This window comes from Onychostoma macrolepis, chromosome 08 (assembly GCF_012432095.1).
Source record: "Onychostoma macrolepis isolate SWU-2019 chromosome 08, ASM1243209v1, whole genome shotgun sequence".
NCBI classification, from domain to species: Eukaryota; Metazoa; Chordata; class Actinopteri; order Cypriniformes; family Cyprinidae; genus Onychostoma; species Onychostoma macrolepis.
In genome coordinates this window covers 28,885,441-28,908,451 of record NC_081162.1, presented here as the reverse complement: position 1 = coordinate 28,908,451, position 23,011 = coordinate 28,885,441, and the positions used below count along the sequence as shown (strand labels likewise).

The following is a 23,011-nucleotide window of genomic DNA, read 5'->3' as shown; positions in this document are numbered from 1 at the left end:
ATTTTAGGTTTTACGGTTTTAACTTAAATTTACAGTTAGATACCGTAATTTCATTAACTGATATAATTTTAATATACCAACCTATTGAAGTACTGAAACCTGTTTTGTACCTTTGAAGTACACTGATAACCACCAAAAGCAGGTGTTGATGAGAGTCACACGATGAACCAAAGCCCATCACAAGCCGCTTTTAAATATTAACATATATAGAAGGAGCACAGTGTCATTCACACAAACACTAAACACCATCAACACACGTGAAACTGAAATTATGCAATAAACATTCATTTAACAGCATTAGATGTAAGCTTGCTAAAGCAGCATGTTACAATGGTGAGGGAAAACTGTGTAATCACAACCATACAGTCTACGACCACAACAACAACAGCGCTGTCAACTGAGATTACTGAGAATAAACCAATGTTTTAACTCTGAAACATGAAATGTGGAGTTATCTGCTTTTGTTATAAAACAAACTTTTAATATATATATATATAGATAGATAAAAACATACTTTCAATGAATTTTGTAAGTTGCCTATATTTGTTTGAGTTATTATTACTTAATCAAAACAACCCAACTGCAGTTTGATTGATATTACAAAAAAATTAGTTTATTATTATTATTAAAATAAGGAGTTTATCATTTATTATAAAGAAGGTGTTATCTGTTTTTGCAAATGAATTCTTCATATATTGATCTAATTTATACAAAAAATAATAATTTTGAGACAAATTTTTAAAAATACCACAAATAAGAACACACACACACACACACACACACACAGTATATATATATATGAAGAATTAATTTGCAAAAACAGATAACTCTGATTTTAACCATTTTCAAAAATCATGTTTTTTCATTGTGCATTCCAATGAATCTCAATCAAACTGCAGTTGGGTTAGTTTGATTAGGTTAAAAATAACTAAAATAAATACAGCTAACTAACAATAAAACACTAAAACATGATAACATAATAAAAAACATGATTTTTTAAAATTAAAAAAAAAAAATTTTGCAAATAAACTCTTCATGTACAGTATATATATATATATATATATATATATATATATATATATATATATGTGTGTGTGTGTGTGTGTGTCCCTGCAGCACAAAAGCAGTCATAAGCAGCACAGCTATATTTGTAGCAATAGCCAACAATACATTATATGGATCAAAATTATGGATTCTTCTTTTATGCCAAAAATCATTAGGATATTAAGATCATGTTCCATGAAGATATTTTGTTAATTTCTTACCATAAATATATCAAAACTTAATTTTTGATTAGTAATATGCATTGCTCAGAACTTAATTTGGACAACTTTAAAGGCGATTTTCTCAATATTTAGATATATATATATAATTTAAAATGAATATGAAACATTTCAATTAAAAATGAAAACCAGTTCTATTATATAAATTGCATAAAAGAGAGGCAAACGGAGTAGTTTGGCCTGCTCTTCAGCAGAACTGCGACAAGCCATGAATAAGTCAAACACTTCTGAGTCCAGGCCTGTAATAGACAGTGACAGTTGAGGAGCCGTGGGTTCAGGCCATCTTTGGGGAGCAGCTGCCCCTTCAGCGGCGCGTCTGCTGAAATAATGAGAGCTGATGAGGCGCTGGAGCCCTAAATACACGTTTGGATGGCTCTGCGGCTCTGAAAGGTTATATGTAGGTAAACCTGCTGGTATAGTGACAAGCACTCACAGCGTCTGCTGAATAAATAATCGTGCCAGTGCTGGCACACCATAGTGCTCATCAATTTTTCAGCCGTGCATCGCAGTTACTTACTGGCTATGCATGCGAGTATGAACGAGTCCAACGTTATCTGACTATTCAGAGCTCGCATTTCTTATTCATCATATCCTGCTAGAAAGACAGTTTCTGTTCTGTGCTCGCTGACCTTCGGTCGGGTCACTTGGAGAATCTACCCATCCTTATTTACCCGCCAGAGCCAACAGATTCCTAGATACAGCAGGAGCGCAGGCGAGTCCGAGCGTGTCTCAGAGATGTTTATGAACACTGAGAACAGGTCAGACGCACCGTGACGCATCTCCACCGAGTCTGGAGGACTGTGGGTCTGATTGTGTATGTGCACAAGCGTTTCACGTCGGATTCCTTCTCTGCTGCTGAGCCAAATCATGTTCTGCCATACACGCTCAGAAAAAAGGCACAAAGCTGTCACTGAGGCGGCACCTTCTCAAAAGAAATGCTTTTATGTACAAATATGGACACTTTAGGTACAAAGGAAGGTGTACCTTTTCAAAGCTTTTATGCTCTTTTTTTCTGAGAGTGTACCAAATGAATAAAACGATACTCTCTTAAAAATAAAAGTGCTTCATGATGCCATAGAGAAACTTTTTTTTTTTTTGTCTAAATTGTTCCATAATATGAAGAGCCTTTCTGTTTCACAAAAGGTTGTTTGTGGTGAAAGAAGGTTCTTCAGATTATAAAAAGGTAAGAAAGAGATGTTCTTTGACTGAATGCTTCTTTGTGGAACCAAAGATGTTTCTTCTGTGGCATCGCTGTGAAGAAGCTTTAAGCACCTTGTATGAGTATGAAAGCAGAAAGTGAAAATATTCAATCTTCAAATATTTACAATACCAAAGATTCATCATATTTGAAGTATACTGAATTAAATTTGGTGTAGAAACTATTTTCACTTAGAAATTGTTTTTCTTTTTCTTTTACAAATAAAACAGCAAGCAAAATGTTGACGTAGAAAACTGAAATAGTATTTTCGTGTAAAACTCACTCCGATAATATTTATTTACAACTGCAACTTCACAGCTTCTTTTTTTAGTGTTTTTTTAATTACCCACATGAAAAATACTATAGTAATTTATAGTGAATACTATAGTGTTTCTGAACCATACTATAGTAAAGTACTTGAATTAATTTGTTGTGGTAACTCTATAGTTGCTGTGGTAATATAACAACTATAGTAATATAAACAAATGACTTTACATAAGCTTTCTACAACTATAGGGTATATTATACTACAATGCACCACAGTTTACTGTAGTAAAAACTAAAGTATACTACAGTATTTATTAGAGTTTATCAGTTCACTATAGTTAATACTACACTGTAAAACAAATCCGTAAAATTTACAGTAAAAAAACGGCAGCTGTGGTTTCCGGAATTCTACCGTGAAAAATACGGTAACAACATTTTAGGTTTTATGGTTTTAACTTAAATTTACAGTTAAATACCGTAATTTCATTAACTGATATAATGTTAATATACCAACCTACTGAAGTACTGACATCTGTTTTGTACCTTTGTAATACACTGATAACCACCAAATGCAGCTGATGAGAGTCACATGATGAACCAAAGCCCATCACAAACAGCTTTTAAATATTAACATATATAGAAGGAGCACAGTGTCATTCACACAAACACTAAACACCATCACGGTGAGACTCATTAAACTGAAATATGCAATAAACGTTAATTTAACAACATTAGATGTAACATACAACCCTAATAAACATAACTGATAAGAAAAAACTAAGAAGAAACATAGTTATTTCAAAGAAAAAACATCAAATTCAAACAAAATTTGAAATGCAATGACGGATGACTCTTAGTGGCACACAAATTACACACTGTTAGATCAAATTAATCACAATAGCAACTTGTAGTATTAGAAAACAGTGAAATATAGTCCAACTGAATATTTTTTCATGCCCACTTCAGTGCGTCCAGTACAGCGTTCTTCATCATTTGAGTGCTGCATGAGTTTAAGTGTGTAAATATATTCACCTCTCCTCATTAAACAAACGAGCTTTGTTTCAGCGGCTGGAGAACTGATGCACGCAGATGGAACGTGTGAAGAGATTGAACTCGTTCAAGGATGAATATAGCTCATAAATAAGCAGAGCATCAGACGTGAGGAACCTAGATACATAAAAGCCAGCATAATCAAAACACAGCGAGCGGTTTCATGAGTCTGATCCCAGCTAACAGTAAAACATTCTCAAACGGTCCGCTAAGATTCTCTCAGAATGTTTCTTTAAGGTTATCTGGCCTTTAATAATGTTCTCAGAATGTTAATTATACATCATATACACCATCATTTACATATATTTATACATATGGAATGTTTATTTTTTTTTTCCTGAAACATTTATTTGGACGTTTGTCTAATGTCTTTTTAGATGTTACTTGTTTCAGAACGTTCAGAGAACATTCAAAAGTAACGTTCCCATAATGTTTGCAAATGATAAAATTCCTTTGATGTTCATATAACCAAGAAGATCCATTTATAAAACATCTTTAAAACTGGATGTATCATTGAGATTATAGTTTTATTGATATTTTGAATCAGTTTTTAATTTTAGTTAAAGCTTAAATTTTTTGTAGTTTTTATTCATTTTTATCTCAGTTTTAGTTTTAGCTAGGTAAGTTTATCAAGTTAAACTAAGTTAAACTAGTTTTTTATTTTATTTTATATTTTACTTAATGTTTATTTTATTTCAAGTAATTATTTATTTTGAATAAGCTTTTAGTTTTAGCATTTTCCATTTTAATTCAAATTTTAAAGTTATAGTAATTTTGTTTTTGTCATTTTTATTGTTTAATAATCTGATATAGATAAAAACTACATCTATAATTTTAACTATATAAATTTATAATTATATAATATCTTGTAGTTTTAGTTTTTATTCATGTCGATATAGTTTTTATTCATTTTTATTTCAGTTTTAGTTTTAGTTAGGTGAGTTCATCAAGTTAAACTAAGTTAAACTAGTTTTTTTATTATTTTATATTTTACTTAAAGTTTACTTTATTTTTTATTGAAACAACATTTTGCATAAGCTTTTAGTTTTAGCATTTTCCATTTTAAGTAATTTTGTTTTTTCATTTTTAGTAGTTATTGTTTTAAATGTCTCTATAATTTTAGTTTTTAAATATTATTTTATTTCAGTTAACATGCATTATTTTCAAGTAGAAAAGAACAACATTTTACTTGGTTTTACCTTAAAAACATTTTTTAAAAATGGTTTTATAATTATTTCAGTTTTAGTTTTAGATATTTTAGTACATTAAAATGGGAAATGTTGCCTTGCTGAAACAAACTAGCTTTTGATATTTTATTATATTTAAAGAAACACATTTTTTTGTTTAATTTTTAGTTTTAGTTAACTATAAGAGCCCTGCTTCAGAACTAGTGTTTTCATAACCTAACGTGAACATGGCAGACGGTTCTTCGTGTTCTCTGGGCCTGATGTTGTGCTGAGTCCTGCAGAAGAGCAGGTGATGGACAGATAATGGAGGAGGAAGGGCGCTCTGACCTCCTCATCCTCTTCCTGGATGCTGCTGGAAAGCCCTTCAGGAAAAGGGTGTAGCTAATGGATGGGATATCCGGATCCTCCCTGTTTTTCCTTCCAGAGCCATTGTTCCCACAGCCTCTATCACCTTCGGAGGACACGCTGTTCTTCTGCCAAACGACGCAGGAGATATGAGGAGACAGAAACCCCTGCATGATCTGAACACAAACACACACAAACACACACACACACACACACACACACACACACACTCTCTCACTGTGAGCTGGTGCTCTGCCAACATCAGCCTAAGATCTGAGATCCGCTACACAAAGCTCTCTCTCCCAGGCAGCGATGTTCAAAGATCTGCGCTTTAAAGGCTGCAGATGGCGTGTTCGCACAACATGCGCTGGCCTACGCTTTTTCCTCTCCGTGCTTGTTTTTCCTCCTCGAGTATGATTTATGTGTCATTACGTATCATTGTGGTTTGCTCTGAATGGTACAGAGCGGAGTGGAAATCATTTTCTTCCATCAGACATCAGAGGGCGGCCCGGTTCAGAGCTCAAGCCGCTGGACCTGCAGGCCTGTAATTACGGCCGACTGGAGTCATGGAGCGAGCAGATACTATAACATCACAAAAACACTTCAGACCAACCTCACGTCTCAAAGGACGAAGGAACGGAGGAGCCCACCACAGCATTTATATATCAGGAGCCCCGAATGGTTTTCCATCATGAATGTTTGTGAAGTCAGTGACATCCATCCGAGGCGATGGTGCTTCACTGCTGCCACCTGCTGTCCTCCAGCAGCACAATACACTCCTCAAACACAGCTGCTCTACACTGCACTACAGCAGGAAAAGGGTTATTAGCAGGGCTGTTACATGTAACGGAATTACCTCATTTAATTACAAAATAAATGTAATCAGTTACAGCTACTGAGAAAAAATGTGTTAAGAAAATGTGTTCAGTTAAGAAAATGTTAACGATTACAAAGGAGCTACATCTGAATATTTTCACACACATACAGATTTAATTGATTTCTTTCCTGAATTGCAGTGATTGCTCTAAAATATGAGACACCAATGTTTCAGGAGTTTAGGACACATGCTTATTTCATAACTGTTTTATTTCCTATTTGGGTTTATGCATATGCTTTATTTTTTATATGAACTGTTTTTCTAAAACATTGTTAGATGCCAGTGTTTCCTGACATTGCTATGCAAAGATTTCATTTCAAATCTGTCAAACTATCTTATGGTTTTAAATCAGTATTTAACCTCAGAATGATCTGAAAGTAAAAAGAGGTGCTAAAGTCTGATTTTGAGGTGGCGCTTTAATCTTAATTGAAGTGATGAAGGATTCTGACAGTAATCAGTGTTGAGTTCTAAACCTGCCTGCTTTACATGCTTCAAAATGATTATCAGTTGAAAACATTTGTTAGAAATTTAGAAAAGTAATCAAAAAATAATCAAATGTAATCAGTTACATTGCTTTAATAAAGTAAATGAAATAGTTACACTACGTATTGCATTTTAAATAGGGTAATCTGTAACCTGTTACTTTTCCAAAGTAGCCTTCCCAGCACCGGTTATTAGATTATTCAAATGTTCTTCAGACTAAGAAAAAATGGTTCTTTTAAGAGCTGATCACTGAAAGCTTCTTTGAGGAACCATAAATGGTTCTTCTACGGCATCACTGTTAAAAAAAACCTTTATTTCATAATCAATCAGTGGATGTCTGTTGGATTTGAATGTGGTTCGATCTCATTCATATGATCATCTGTTTTTCATTATTATGATTTCTGATGCTGCGAGGGTGAATTGCAGTAATCTGGGACTTTTTTTTTTTTGCACTTTCAGCTTCTGCATCTTCCTGTGATCGTCCCTCCAACATGTCAGCCCTTGTGCAAAGAAAATATATGTGACCCTGGAGCACAAAACCAGTCATAAAGGTCAATTTTTCCGAAATTGAGATTTATACATCATCCGAAAGGTGAATACCTCAACTTTCCATTGATGTATGGTTTGTTGGACAATATTTGGCCGAGATACAACTATTTGAAAATCTGGAATCTGAGGGTGCAAAAACATCTAAATATTGAGAAAATCACCTTTAAAGTTGTTCAAATGAAGTTCTTAGCAATGCATATTACTAATCAAAAATGATGTTTTGATTTATTTATGGTAGGAAATTTACACAATATCTTCATGGAGCATGATCTTAATATCCTAATGATTTTTGGCATAAAAGAAAAATGTATAATTTTGATCCATACAATGTATTGTTGGCTATTGCTACAAATATAGCTGTGCTGCTTATGACTGCCTTTGTGCTGCAGGGTCACATATTTCCTTATATGTAAAAGATCAAAATTTTACATGATTTAATGCATTTTGAAAATATACAGTACATAATATTTGGGGTAATATATTGCATTGTATTGAATAATACACAATACGCTTTTCATATATTGACAAATATGTGACAACATACTTCAACCTCCAACCATGTTGTATGACTTTAACAAGACATCCCCCCCCCCCCAAAAAAAATTCTTATATATCATCACACATATTTTCATATGACATGTTATTATGCAAACAGTAAAGTGAGATAAAAGTTTATGAATATGTGTTCAGCTTTATGTAAACCCATTCATTAACTCATGAAGGAGAAATTAAATCATTTGTTGTATTTCAATACAGCTACATGTAAAAATGTAGAGCAGTTGTTGTCTTCATTCCTGCATATTTATATATATGTAGCCATACATGGTCATTGCATATATTGCACTATACTGAAAAATGTAAGCACTGGTCTCCCATAGTATTTAATATATTGCAATATATTTTCCAGTATTTTGTTCAAATCTTTTTGTTTCATAAGGGAGTCACATGACAAACCTGTGAGAATATGGCCATGTTGACCTTGATTACACACACACATGACATTTTATATTCCTATGAACGCAATATAATATTCACTCAGGAGCAAAAGTACATCTTTAATGAGTCTCTGACCTACTTGAGCTGAACATTTACAGTAGCTGTCTGAGCAAAAGCAGCTTTAAAGCATCTTATTGTGGATGACACGTCAGCTGGTGTTTTATTGATGTGAAGTGTGTCCGTCTCATTCAGCTCTTCAGCTTTAGACGCCCTTCACTGTCTTCCTCTCTGCCAAAGCCTCACGCTCACTAAATATTGAATATCATCAGACGCAGTGCACAATGTCAGGCCATATGAATTATTAAGAGAGACAGAAGCTGACCAGAGGTTCGTTCAGGACAGAGATTCACCTGAGAAAGAGCACATCTGCTGCTGAAACTCTTACTAAAGTAGATTTTTTTTTTAAGGGGATGTATGTAATGTAAAGTGTTGCTGTGATGATTATTTGTATTGTTTGTGTGTTTGAGCCTTTTGTCTAAAGACAATTTTCTACCCCATTGGGGATAGACAATAAAGCTTTTGAAATGAATTGAATACATAACTTCCATATTAATACCATAAAGATCTGAGAAGTTAAATAAATAAGATAGAAAACTGCATGCGTTCAAGGACCAACATTTAATAGATGTGTGGAGTAAGAACATATAAGTAGCCGAAGATTTTAAAACATACGAGCACAGTTCAGCTGAATGATAGTTCATACTCTGATGAATATGCTAACATAAAAAGCTCTCTTTATTAAGGATGAGAACTGATTCAAACTCAAACTCGATTCGCTAGCAAAATCCAAATCAAAAGAGCCATTCATTTTCGAATTTCGACATCGCTTGTAATGATCAGATCGTTTGATTCAGATCGGGACTCCGAAGCGCAAATCATTTGAATTATAGGAGTCAACATTTGAAGTGGATCAAAAACGTTCATCAAAGTTGTCCTAAGACAAGAACGCATTTTGGTTTTAGGACAACTTTGATGAAAGGTTTTGATCCACTTCAAATCAGAGCGTGTATCGCGAATCATTTGAGATCGGAACTTCGGAGGGGGTTCGCGAAACATTTGTTTGAGATTGGGACTTCGGATCACGGAGCGTGAATCATGTGATTCAAATCGGGACTGAGGAGTGTGGATCGGAAATCACAAATCATTTGATTCAGATCGGAACTTCGGAGTGCGTATCACAAATCATTTGATTCAGATCGGGACTTCGGAGTGGGTTTGTGAATCTTTTGATTCAGATCGGAACTTTGGAGTGGGTTTGTGAATCTCTTGATTCAGATCGGAACTTCAAAGCGCGTATCACGAATCATTTGATTCAGATCAGGACTTCGGAGTGGGTTTGTGAATCTTTTGATTCAGATCGGAACTTTGGAGTGGGTTTGTGAATCTTTTGATTTAGATCGGAACTTCGGAGCGCGTATCACGAATCATTTGATTCAGATCGGAACTTCGGAGTGCGTATCACAAATCATTTGATTCAGATCGGAACTTCGGAGTGGGTTTGTGAATCTTTTGATTCAGATCGAACTTGAGTGGGTTTGTGAATCTTTTGATTCAGATCGAACTGGAGTGGGTTTGTGAATCTTTTGATTCAGATCGAACTTCGGAGCGCGTATCACGAATCATTTGATTCAGATCGGAACTTCGGAGTGGGTTTGTGAATCTTTTGATTCAGATCGGAACTTTGGAGTGGGTTTGTGAATCTTTTGATTTAGATCGGAACTTCAGAGCGCGTATCACGAATCATTTGATTCAGATCGGAACTTCGGAGCGCATATCACGAATCATTTGATTTAGATCGGAACTTCGGAGTGGGTTTGTGAATCTTTTGATTCAGATCGGAACTTTGGAGTGGGTTTGTGAATCTTTTGATTTAGATCGAACTGAGCGCGTATCACGAATCATTTGATTCAGATCGAACTTCGGAGTGGGTTTGTGAATCTTTTGATTCAGATCGGAACTTGGAGCGCGTATCACGAATCATTTGATTCAGATCGGAACTTCGGAGTGCGTATCACAAATCATTTGATTCAGATCGAACTGAGTGGGTTTGTGAATCTTTTGATTCAGATCGGAACTTTGGAGTGGGTTTGTGAATCTCTTGATTCAGATCGAACTTCGAGCGCGTATCACGAATCATTTGATTCAGATCGGGACTTGAGTGGGTTTGTGAATCTTTTGATTCAGATCGAACTGAGCGTATCACGAATCATTTGATTCAGATCGACTTCGGAGTGGGTTTGTGAATCTTTTGATTCAGATCGAACTTCGAGCGTATCACGAATCATTTGATTCAGATCGACTTGAGTGGGTTTGTGAATCTTTTGATTCAGATCGAACTTTGGAGTGGGTTTGTGAATCTTTTGATTTAGATCGAACTTCGAGCGCGTATCACGAATCATTTGATTCAGATCGAACTTCGGAGCGCATATCACGAATCATTTGATTTAGATCGAACTTGAGTGGGTTTGTGAATCTTTTGATTCAGATCGAACTTGAGTGGGTTTGTGAATCTTTTGATTCAGATCGAACTTCGAGCACGTATCACGAATCATTTGATTCAGATCGACTTCGGAGTGGGTTTGTGAATCTTTTGATTTAGATCGAACTGGAGCGCATATCACGAATCATTTGATTCAGATCGGAACTTCGGAGTGGGTTTGTGAATCTTTTGATTCAGATCGGAACTTTGGAGTGGGTTTGTGAATCTTTTGATTTAGATCGAACTTGGAGCGCATATCACGAATCATTTGATTTAGATCGAACTGGAGTGGGTTTGTGAATCTTTTGATTCAGATCGGAACTTTGGAGTGGGTTTGTGAATCTTTTGATTTAGATCGGAACTTCAGAGCGCGTATCACGAATCATTTGATTCAGATCGGAACTTCGGAGCGCATATCACGAATCATTTGATTTAGATCGAACTGGAGTGGGTTTGTGAATCTTTTGATTCAGATCGGAACTTTGGAGTGGGTTTGTGAATCTTTTGATTTAGATCGGAACTTCAGAGCGCGTATCACGAATCATTTGATTCAGATCGGAACTTTGGAGTGGGTTTGTGAATCTTTTGATTTAGATCGGAACTTCAAAGCGCGTATCACAAATCATTTGATTCAGATCGGGACTTCGGAGTGGGTTTGTGAATCTTTTGATTCAGATCGGAACTTTGGAGTGGGTTTGTGAATATTTTGATTTAGATCGGAACTTCAGAGCGTATCACGAATCATTTGATTCAGATCGAACCGGAGCGCATATCACGAATCATTTGATTCAGATCGACTTGAGTGGGTTTGTGAATATTTTGATTTAGATCGAACTTGAGTGGGTTTGTGAATCTTTGATTCAGATCGAACTTTGGAGTGGGTTTGTGAATCTTTTGATTTAGATCGGAACTGAGCGCGTATCACGAATCATTTGATTCAGATCGAACTGGAGTGGGTTTGTGAATCTTTTGATTCAGATCGGAACTTGAGTGGGTTTGTGAATCTCTTGATTCAGATCGAACTGAGCGCGTATCACGAATCATTTGATTCAGATCGGAACTTCGGAGTGCGTATAACAAATCATTTGATTCAGATCGACTTGGAGTGGGTTTGTGAATCTTTTGATTCAGATCGAACTTGAGTGGGTTTGTGAATCTCTTGATTCAGATCGAACTGAGCGCGTATCACGAATCATTTGATTCAGATCGGGACTTGGAGTGGGTTTGTGAATCTTTTGATTCAGATCGAACTGAGCGCGTATCACGAATCATTTGATTCAGATCGGGACTTCGGAGTGGGTTTGTGAATCTTTTGATTCAGATCGGAACTTCGGAGCGCGTATCACGAATCATTTGATTCAGATCGGGACTTCGGAGTGGGTTTGTGAATCTTTTGATTCAGATCGGAACTTTGGAGTGGGTTTGTGAATCTTTTGATTTAGATCGGAACTTCGGAGCGCGTATCACGAATCATTTGATTCAGATCGAACTTCGAGCGCATATCACGAATCATTTGATTTAGATCGAACCGGAGTGGGTTTGTGAATCTTTTGATTCAGATCGGAACTTGAGTGGGTTTGTGAATCTTTTGATTCAGATCGAACCGGAGCGCATATCACGAATCATTTGATTCAGATCGGAACTTCGGAGTGGGTTTGTGAATCTTTTGATTTAGATCGAACTTCGAGCGCGTATCACGAATCATTTGATTCAGATCGAACTTCGAGTGGGTTTGTGAATCTTTTGATTCAGATCGGAACTTTGGAGTGGGTTTGTGAATCTTTTGATTTAGATCGGAACTTCGGAGCGCGTATCACGAATCATTTGATTCAGATCGGGACTTCGGAGCGCATATCACGAATCATTTGATTTAGATCGGAACTTCGGAGTGGGTTTGTGAATCTTTTGATTCAGATCGGAACTTTGGAGTGGGTTTGTGAATCTTTTGATTCAGATCGGAACTTCGGAGCGCGTATCACGAATCATTTGATTCAGATCGGAACTTCGGAGTGGGTTTGTGAATCTTTTGATTCAGATCGGAACTTTGGAGCGCGTATCACGAATCATTTGATTCAGATCGGAACTTCAGAGCGTATCACGAATCATTTGATTCAGATCGGGACTTGAGTGGGTTTGTGAATCTTTTGATTCAGATCGGAACTTCGGAGCGCGTATCACGAATCATTTGATTCAGATCGGGACTTCGGAGTGGGTTTGTGAATCTTTTGATTCAGATCGGAACTTCGGAGCGCGTATCACGAATCATTTGATTCAGATCGACTTCGGAGTGGGTTTGTGAATCTTTTGATTCAGATCGGAACTTTGGAGTGGGTTTGTGAATCTCTTGATTCAGATCGGAACTTCGGAGCGCGTATCACGAATCATTTGATTCAGATCGGAACTTCGGAGTGCGTATAACAAATCATTTGATTCAGATCGGGACTTCGGAGTGGGTTTGTGAATCTTTTGATTCAGATCGGAACTTTGGAGTGGGTTTGTGAATCTTTTGATTTAGATCGAACTTCGAGCGTATCACGAATCATTTGATTCAGATCGGAACTTCGGAGCGCGTATCACGAATCATTTGATTTAGATCGGAACTTCGGAGTGGGTTTGTGAATCTTTTGATTCAGATCGGAACTTTGGAGTGGGTTTGTGAATCTTTTGATTCAGATCGGAACTTCGGAGCACGTATCACGAATCATTTGATTCAGATCGGGACTTCGGAGTGGGTTTGTGAATCTTTTGATTTAGATCGGAACTTCGAGCGTATCACGAATCATTTGATTCAGATCGAACTTCGGAGTGGGTTTGTGAATCTTTTGATTCAGATCGAACTTTGGAGTGGGTTTGTGAATCTTTTGATTTAGATCGAACTTCGAGCGCGTATCACGAATCATTTGATTCAGATCGACTTCGAGCGCATATCACGAATCATTTGATTCAGATCGGAACTTCGGAGTGGGTTTGTGAATCTTTTGATTCAGATCGGAACTTTGGAGTGGGTTTGTGAATCTTTTGATTCAGATCGGAACTTCGGAGCACGTATCACGAATCATTTGATTCAGATCGACTTCGGAGTGGGTTTGTGAATCTTTTGATTTAGATCGGAACTTCGGAGCGCGTATCACGAATCATTTGATTTAGATCGAACTGGAGTGGGTTTGTGAATCTTTTGATTCAGATCGGAACTTTGGAGTGGGTTTGTGAATCTTTTGATTCAGATCGGAACTTCGAGCGTATCACGAATCATTTGATTCAGATCGGAACTTCGGAGTGGGTTTGTGAATCTTTTGATTCAGATCGGAACTTTGGAGCGCGTATCACGAATCATTTGATTCAGATCGAACTTCATAGTGGGTTTGTGAATCTTTTGATTCAGATCGGAACTTTGGAGCGCGTATCACGAATCATTTGATTCAGATCGGGACTTCGGAGTGGGTTTGTGAATCTTTTGATTTAGATCGGAACTTCGGAGCGCGTATCACGAATCATTTGATTTAGATCGGAACTTCGGAGTGGGTTTGTGAATCTTTTGATTCAGATCGGAACTTTGGAGTGGGTTTGTGAATCTTTTGATTCAGATCGGAACTTCGGAGCATGTATCACAAATATTTTTTTCCGATTTCTTTCTTTCTTTTTATTTAACAGTACAAAACATCAAGCCATTAAGGCAGTACAGTTATAAAAACAAAACAAAGAAATAAGAAAGGAAGAAAGTGTACACATACAACCCCCTTAAGAAAATTTACCATGGTTTTATTGGGGTTTTTTTTGGCATATTGGTTATCATTTGTATAACCACAGTCTAGTAAATGCATTTTTAAACTATGGTTAGTGTAGCAAATCCATGGTGTGGTTTACATGGTTTAATTGTAGTAACCATGGTGAGGGGAGTAAAACCTTGGTTAATTTTCGCAAGGGATGAGTTGCCAGGTTTGCAAAAAAATGAATAAATTTCCATTTACTTGTCTAGATCAACTTTGAATACAGAGAAAAGAGGTTTGGGACAGATTTTCGTTGGTACATGTGAAATTTAGTAGGAAACACAAATTATATTTTGCTATATTCTCAGTCAAACAATCCAAAGAAAACATCTTTAAAACTGCTGCAATGTTGTTGGTTTTACATAATTAAAATTGTGTAATTATTGTCTGATGAGTATGCTAACATAAAAAAAGCTCTCTTTATGAATTATGAGTATGTTGGCTACCATAACTATAAATAAAGACTTTAGATGACATGAAACTGTGGTCAAAAGTCTATTATAAATGTGAAAATGGTGCTGTATGCCCCCACTAATGACAAAATCAAACCTACACCGTATAATATATATACATACAGTGGGGCAAAAAAGTATTTGGTCAGCCACCAGTTGTGCAAGTTCTCCCACTTAAAAAGATGAGAGAGGCCTGTAATTTTCATCATAGGTATACCTCAACTATGAGAGACAAAATGAGAAAAAAAAAAATCCAGAAAATCACATTGTAGGCTTTTTACAGAATTTATTTGCAAATTATGGTGTAAAATAAGTATTTGGTCAATAACAAAATTTAATCTCAATACTTTGTTATATACCCTTAGTTGGCAATGACAGAGGTCAAACGTTTTCTGTAAGTCTTCACAAGGTTTTCACACACTGTTGCTGGTGTTTTGGCCCATTCCTCCATGCAGATCTCCTCGAGAGCAGTAATGTTTTGGGGCTGTCGCTGGGCAACACGGACTCCAAAGATTCTCGATGGGGTTGAGATCTGGAGACTGGCTCGGCCACTCCAGGACCTTGAAATGCTTCTTACTTTAGTCCCTGGCGGTGCAGTGTGTTACTGATGGTAGCCTTTGTTACTTTGGTCCCAGCTCTCTGCAGGTCATTCACTAGGTCCCCGTGTGGTTCTGGGATTTTGCTCACAGTTCTTGTGATCATTTTGACCCCACGGGGTGAGATCTTGCGTGGAGCCCCAGATCGAGGGAGATTATCAGTGGTCTTGTATGTCTTCCATTTTCTAATAATTGCTCCCACAGTTGATTTCTTCACACCAAGCTGCTTACCTATTGCAGATTCAGTCTTCCCAGCCTGGTGCAGGTCTACAATTGTGTTTCTGGTGTCCTTTGACAGCTCTTTGGTCTTGGCCATGGTGGAGTTTGGAGTTGGACTGTTTGAGGTTGTGGACAGGTGTCTTTTATACTGATAACGAGTTCAAACAGATGCCATTAATACAGGTAACGAGTGGAGGACAGAGGAGCCTCTTAAAGAAGAAGTTACAGGTCTGTGAGAGCCAGAAATCTTGCTTGTTTGTAGGTGACCAAATACTTATTTTACCGAGGAATTTACCAATTAATTCTTTAAAAATCCTACAATGTGATTTTCTGGATTTTTTTTTCTCATTTTGTCTCTCATAGTTGAGGTATACCTTTGATGAAAATTACATGCTTCTCTCATCTTTTTAAGTGGGAGAACTTGCACAATTGGTGGCTGACTAAATACTTTTTTGCCCCACTGTACATGCACACATATATAGACAACAGTTATTTTAAATTTCGTAAGAATATTTAATAATATTACTGTTTTCACTATTTTTTTAATCCAATAAAAGCAGACTTGGCGAGAGAAAACAAAACAAGAGAATCAACTTCTGTCTTGATTAATACATTGCTATATGATCTGATATGTGCATGCTAGATGAGAACGTAATTATCAATTAAATATAAAAATGTCAAATATCAAAAGTCCAATTGTTCAATTCAAACGGACAGATAGTTTTTAAAGAAGCAGTGAAGGACATGAAGTGGATGTGTGTGTGAGAGTGTGCTGTTCAGAGCTCTTTATGCTGCAGTTAAATATTTATGATAAATATTCAAATGTTAGCTGTTATCATAACCAGCTGCACTGACACAAACCCAGCAGTCAGTGTGAATAATGACAGCATTAAACAGCACAAACTCATGAGGGTTTGATGTTCTGATCACTGAAGTGCTGATCCGTCCGGTCTGATCACATGTCACTAACTCAGCAGAATCACTTCAGCTTCCGCACTTTAGATGCTCAGATTAAAACATGTCATACTGCTGTGGTGTTGTTACACACCCAATATATATTATTATGGCCAAAACATTTTAAACACATGCAAAAATATATGTTGTAAACCATTAAATATATTTTTGAAATTAAAATTATATTTAGTTTCAAAATGTAGGCTACTTTAGAGCAAGAAAATATATTTCCAATCTTACAGTAGTATACCTTTAGACAAAAAGAAAATGTGAATGCTAAGTATTATAAAGATAAAGTTTTGCAATGTAAGTTGGCTATATTGTAAATTTAGGTATTGTATTAAATGTAGAATATTGTAAATTATGTTCCTTGCTGATTTTTATTCAAATGTGTTATACAGTGTGTTCACATAGACGACAACAAATAAAGTTACATATGTGACATGTCAGTGTATTTTCTTGGATTGAAATACGTAGAGGGCAAAAATATATTTTTAAATGCTTACATACAAAAAATAGCAAAAAATATATTGGTAGAAAATATATTTATCTAAATATATTTTGAAACATGTTTTAACAATTATATATTTGGCCCTTTTGATATCTCATATATATATATATATATATATATATATATATATATATACACACACACACACACACACACACACACACACACACATCTATATATATATGTATGTGTTTATATATATATATATATATATATATATATATATTGTTGACTTATGGGCAATTTTTTGTCTCAGAACTGTCCCAGTACTCTCATTTGTGTACTATAGATTAACAGTACAATTAATATAAATTAATATAATATAACTATATAATAACTATAAATTTACAAATTAAGTTCAGTTGTAAATGAAAATGTTCCCAAGACATGTCTGAAAGGCGATAAAGTAAATCGCATTTACTAACACTAACCCTAACATATTTTATATTATAAATACTATTATATTTAAATATATTTTATATATGCAATATTGTTCAGATGTGCACTGTTGTTTTAAAGTACGCCAATGAGACATGTGATTAACGTGCAGTTTAACAGTCAGATAGCGACTACAACTCCCATAATGCCTTGCGCGCCCCACTTCCTGATCCGCACCGCAGTCTCCGCACACAAACATCACCAAATCATTGTGTGTATTTATTATCTCTCATAATGAGAGGAACACACATTATATTGGAGCTTGAGCACAAATGAAACCCGTTTCTGAGGTAAGACGCGCGCGACTTTATAAATCTTTCTCATTGCTGATGTTCGCCAGCTGTCATGCTAATGCTACGCGGCTAACAACATCAGCAGTCTCCAATGAAAATTCATCAGATGTGTATTAATCGTGATGCGATGTACATGGATCACCGAAACGGTCCAGAACTGTGGCTTTTAGATGTCTGTGATGGATTGTCACGAAATGTTCTGATTAAAGCTGTCAGTGGGATGTTAGCATGGCTAGCTGAGGAGCTCGAGCTCTGACTGGATCCTCTGAGAGAAAATCAGAAAACTGTGTTTTGTTAAACTCACAGTTGATTATATATTCAAGATAAGTCTGCTGTTAGGTCAGAAGTGAATTATCAGACAGTTTAGACATTTAAAAGAGGTTAAAGCTCATGACTGACCACTGATCACGTGACTGATTGACTGACACATCACCGTATGACCAAACAAACTGGAACTGTCTGTCATTTTACTGTTTTACATGAGAACATGTATTATTCATTGTATCATACAAGTAGTTATTTGACTTGAATATTATCATATTCATGTAAGGAAATAAACTTAAGGTTAGCCATCATTTGATCAGTTTTTAAACGAGAATAAACAACATGCATATTTGAATGGATTTAGAAGCAAAAAATCAAACATGACTCATGAGACACTTATTTTATTTAATTTTTTGTATATTCTTGCACCCTGCCACAACTTTGATTTTTTTGTTGTTGTTAAAATCTGTTTTGAGATGTATAGAGTTGCATTCATTTTGCATATGGCTTCATACAAGTTGTTAAAATAGAATTATAGAAAACATGAACACATCAGCTGATAAATGAGTAAATGTGACTTATGTCAGATTATTTATGGATATAACATAAATAAATGTGATGTATGTTCAGATATATGTGACCCTGAAGCACAAAACCAGTCATAAGGGTCAATTTTTAAAAAAATAGAGATTTATGCATCATCTGAAAGCTGAATAAATAATCTTTCCATTGATGCATGGTTTGTTATGATAGAACAATATTTGGCTGCGATACAACTATTTGAAAATCTGGAATCTGAGGGTGCAAAAAAATCTAAATATTGAGAAAATCTCCTTTTAAAGTTGTCCAAATGAAGCTCTTAGCGATGCATATTACTAATCAAAAATGAAGTTTTGATATATTTACGGTAGGAAATTTACAAAATATCTTCATGGAACATGATCTTAATATCCTAATGATTTTTTGGCATAAAAGAAAAATGGATCATTTTGACCCATACAATTCAATTTTATTTGTATAGTGCTTTTTATGATACAAATCATTGCAAAGCAGCTTTACAGGAAATTAAGTTTCTACAATATATTTATATATTATATTTAACTTATGGCAAAATTTGGTAATTCTGTATACTGTCTGAGGGGTTGGCATCATCTCTTCTCAGGTGTTCGGTCGTCTCAGATCATTTAAGGGTTGGATCCAGACTGAAGCTTCTGTGATTCCTAGTTTCTTCTGGATGTTAATCCCGCGGCAAAAACAGAGAAACAAATAGAGACATAATTAGCGTAGCTGCTGTTCCATCCAAACAAAAATTATTTGTTCAACCCAAGCTAAAGAATAATAATGTACATTTTAGCAGATATAACTGCAGTACAAGATTATAAGATGCATTATGCGAATGCTTGGCTAAAGAGATGTGTCTTTAATCTAGATTTAAACAGAGAGAGTGTGTCTGAACCCCGAACGTTATCAGGATATCTCTGTCTTATCTGAATTTAATAGGATTATTAAATTATTGGTCATCCAATCTTTCACATTTTTAACACACTCTGTTAGCTTAGATAGTTCAGAAGTTTCATCTGGTCTTGTTGAGATATATAGTTGAGTATCATCAGCATAACAATGGAAACTAATCCCGTATATTCTAATAATAATACCAAGGGGCAACATGTATATTGAAAATAGTAGAGGTCCTAGGACAGATCCTTGTGGTACTCCATACTTTACTGGTGATAGTTGAGATGACTCCCTGTTTAAATGAACAAAGTGGTAGTGATCTGACAGGTAGGATCTAAACCATCTTAAAGCCTGCCCTTGAATACCCGTATAGTTTTGTAATCGATCTATAAGTATGTCATGATCTATAGTGTCGAACGCAGCACAAAGATCAAGTAAAACTAGCAATGAGGTGCAGCCTTGGTCTGACGCAAGAAGCAAGTCATTTGTAATTTTAACAAGTGCAGTTTCTGTGCTATGGTGAGGCCTGAAACCTGACTGAAATTCTTCACAGAGATCATTTTTTTGCAAGAAGAAGCACAATTGAGCAGACACAAATTTTCTAAAGTTTTAGACATAAACAGAAGATTTGAAATGGGTCTGTAATTTGCCAGTTCACTAGGATCTAGTTGTGGTTTCTTAATAAGAGGCTTAATAACCGCCAGCTTGAATGGTTTTGGAACGTGACCTAAAGATAACGATGAGTTAATAAAAACAAGTTTTGATACTTGATTTCCTGTTGTCTCCCCTTCCTTTTTCTTTTAAATTGTTATTTTTATTGTAAAGCACTTTGGATCAACTACATTTGTGTTAAACTTGTGCTCTATAAATAAAATTTACCTTACCTTACCTTACCTAATAATATTGAGAAGCGGTTCTTCTGCTACAGGTAACAACTCTTTCAGTAGTTTAGTGGGGACAGGATCTAATAAACATATTGTTGGTTTAGATGCAGTGATTAGTTTATTTAGCTCTTCCTGTCCTATGAATGAATGAATGAATGATGCATATTGTATAACTACAGTTATAATTACATAATACTATACTACAGATACTATCGTACAACTATAGTTGTAAAGCACTGCAGTTTTTCTTTGGGAGCGATGAATGAAGCTGAAGGACTAGACGCCACAGAACCTACATTTGTTATTGTATTTCTAATGTTATCTATTTTATCAGTGAAGAAATTCATAAAGTCATTACTATTAAACTGTGAGGGAATATTTAGATCGGGTGACGTCTGTTTATTTGTTAATCTAGCCACTGTGCTGAATAAAAACCTTGGCTTGTTTGGGTTATTATCTATGAGTTTGTGGATATGCTCTGCCCTGGCAGCTTTTAGAGCCCGTCTGTAGCTGGACATACTGTTTTTCCACGCAATTCTAAACACTTCCAAGTTAGTTTTTCTCCATTTGCGCTCAAGATTACGAGTTTCTTTCTTGAGAGAATGGGTATAACTGTTGTACCATGGCGCAGTACGTTTTTCTCTAACCTTTTTCAACAGCTTCTAATGTATTAGAGAAGATAGTGCCCATGTTGCTAGTCATTTGGTCTAGTTCATGTGTATTTATAGGTACACAGAGCAGTTGAGATAAATCAGGCAGGTTATTTGTGAATCTGTCTTTGGTGGCTGGAACAATAGTTCTGCCCAGACGATAACGCTGAGCCATATAGTTAATATCAGTAATGCGCAGCATGCACGATACAAGGAAATGATCAGTAACATCATCACTTTGGTGCGATATCTATATCAGTAAGATCAATTCCATGTGATATAATTAAATCTAGTGTATGATTAAAATGATGAGTGGACCCGGTGACGTTTTGTCCTAAAGTTGCATGCATTTGCAGAACATAATATATTGGATGAATCCAGGTTCATAATTCTAGTTTGATTTTGTTATCAACTTTGAGTTTTTCCAGATGGATTCTGGATTTCTCTTTTTATCACTCAATAATCAGAAAATACTCTCAACAGACAGAAAACAAACACATATTCACCATGTTTTTAGGAGTGAAATGTCGTATGACTCAGTGAGAATGAAATCTAAACAAACCTTCAAAATATAGAGGGATATAAATAAGTAAAGTTTGCTTTTTGTAAGAGAAAAAATTATTTAAAGATTCAAATCTTCAGACACAAATAGATAAAGTGCAATAAAATAAATACTTAAATGTGTGTTTTGCAATTTTTATTTCCACTCTTCTGAAACTATATTGTCCTGCACTCTCTGCTCCACATTATAGATGATATGTGGAATTATAGCCAGACGCCGTGATCATAAAAGGTTGTGGTTTGGGAATATATCTGTGGTTTTACATTCTAGTAACTCATATTTTATTGGACTGTCCTGCTTTTAATGTATGTGGAAAACTAATTTATGAGCTCACTTAAAGAGTTTAGTATAATTTTGCCAGGAAATTCTTTTAAATTTTTATCATATGTTAATGTTAAAAATCTTGTGTTTGTCTGTTTGCTGGTTTTATTGTATACTTGCATTTTTTATTTTTTTTGCCATGAAAATAGCCTAAGATGCTGACATGGCATTAAATAAGAATATACTACTACTACTACATTCTAGTAAGTTCCACATGAAGCTTCAGCAGAGCAGGTGTATTGAAGGCAGTCTGGACAGGTGTGTGTGTGTGTGTGTGTGTGTGTGTGTTTCTGCTGACAGCAGTCGCTGATTCTCCGTCTGTTTGCAGGGGTTTGTACTGAAACTCAAGTGTGCCAAGAAGCATGAACCTGCACCAGGTGCTCACAGGAGCCGTAAACCCCGGAGACAACTGCTTCTCTGTGGGCAGCGTCAACAACCAGCCCTTCACGGTAAACCTGCCCGATACCGCACAACATAACATCTCCATTTCTAACACAACGTTTGATTTCTAATGTTTATCTAGTCCGTTTTAGTAATGTTCTCTTTATGAACCATCTGGTTAAAGAAAGTTCTGTTCACATGAAGTTCAACATGCTGTAAATGCAAAGCAAATTCACTTGTTAAATATCTTTGCTGAAAAGATGCATGAATATGAAGGCAAATATGGTCTTAATCACGTCCGATATGTTCAGAAATAATGTAAAATAAAAATGCAAAATATTTCATAGCCAAAGCATTCAGTTTTAGAGGTCGATTCAAACTCTTCCTGACTGTCAGTGTAACAGCAGCAGCGGCGATTATTAACAGTAAATGAAAACATTTAAAACTGTGATTCTTTGATTAAAAAAAAATTTAAATGTAGCAAAACATTACATTTGGATTAATTGATAAAATCTGAATATATGCTCACTGTGGTCATTAATATCAGACT

General features: G+C 35.6%; 1 protein-coding gene across 1 annotated transcript in view; it reads left to right on the top strand.

The window, feature by feature from the left end:
• Window positions 1-17,803: 17,803 nt before the first annotated feature.
• dmxl1 (Dmx-like 1) overlaps window positions 17,804-23,011 on the top strand; it is a 52,676-nt gene continuing 47,468 nt past the window's right edge. The window contains 2 exon segments of the mRNA XM_058784621.1: window positions 17,804-17,941; window positions 22,409-22,529. Of these exon segments, the coding sequence (XP_058640604.1) occupies window positions 22,443-22,529 (87 nt within the window). The 5' untranslated portion in view covers window positions 17,804-17,941; window positions 22,409-22,442.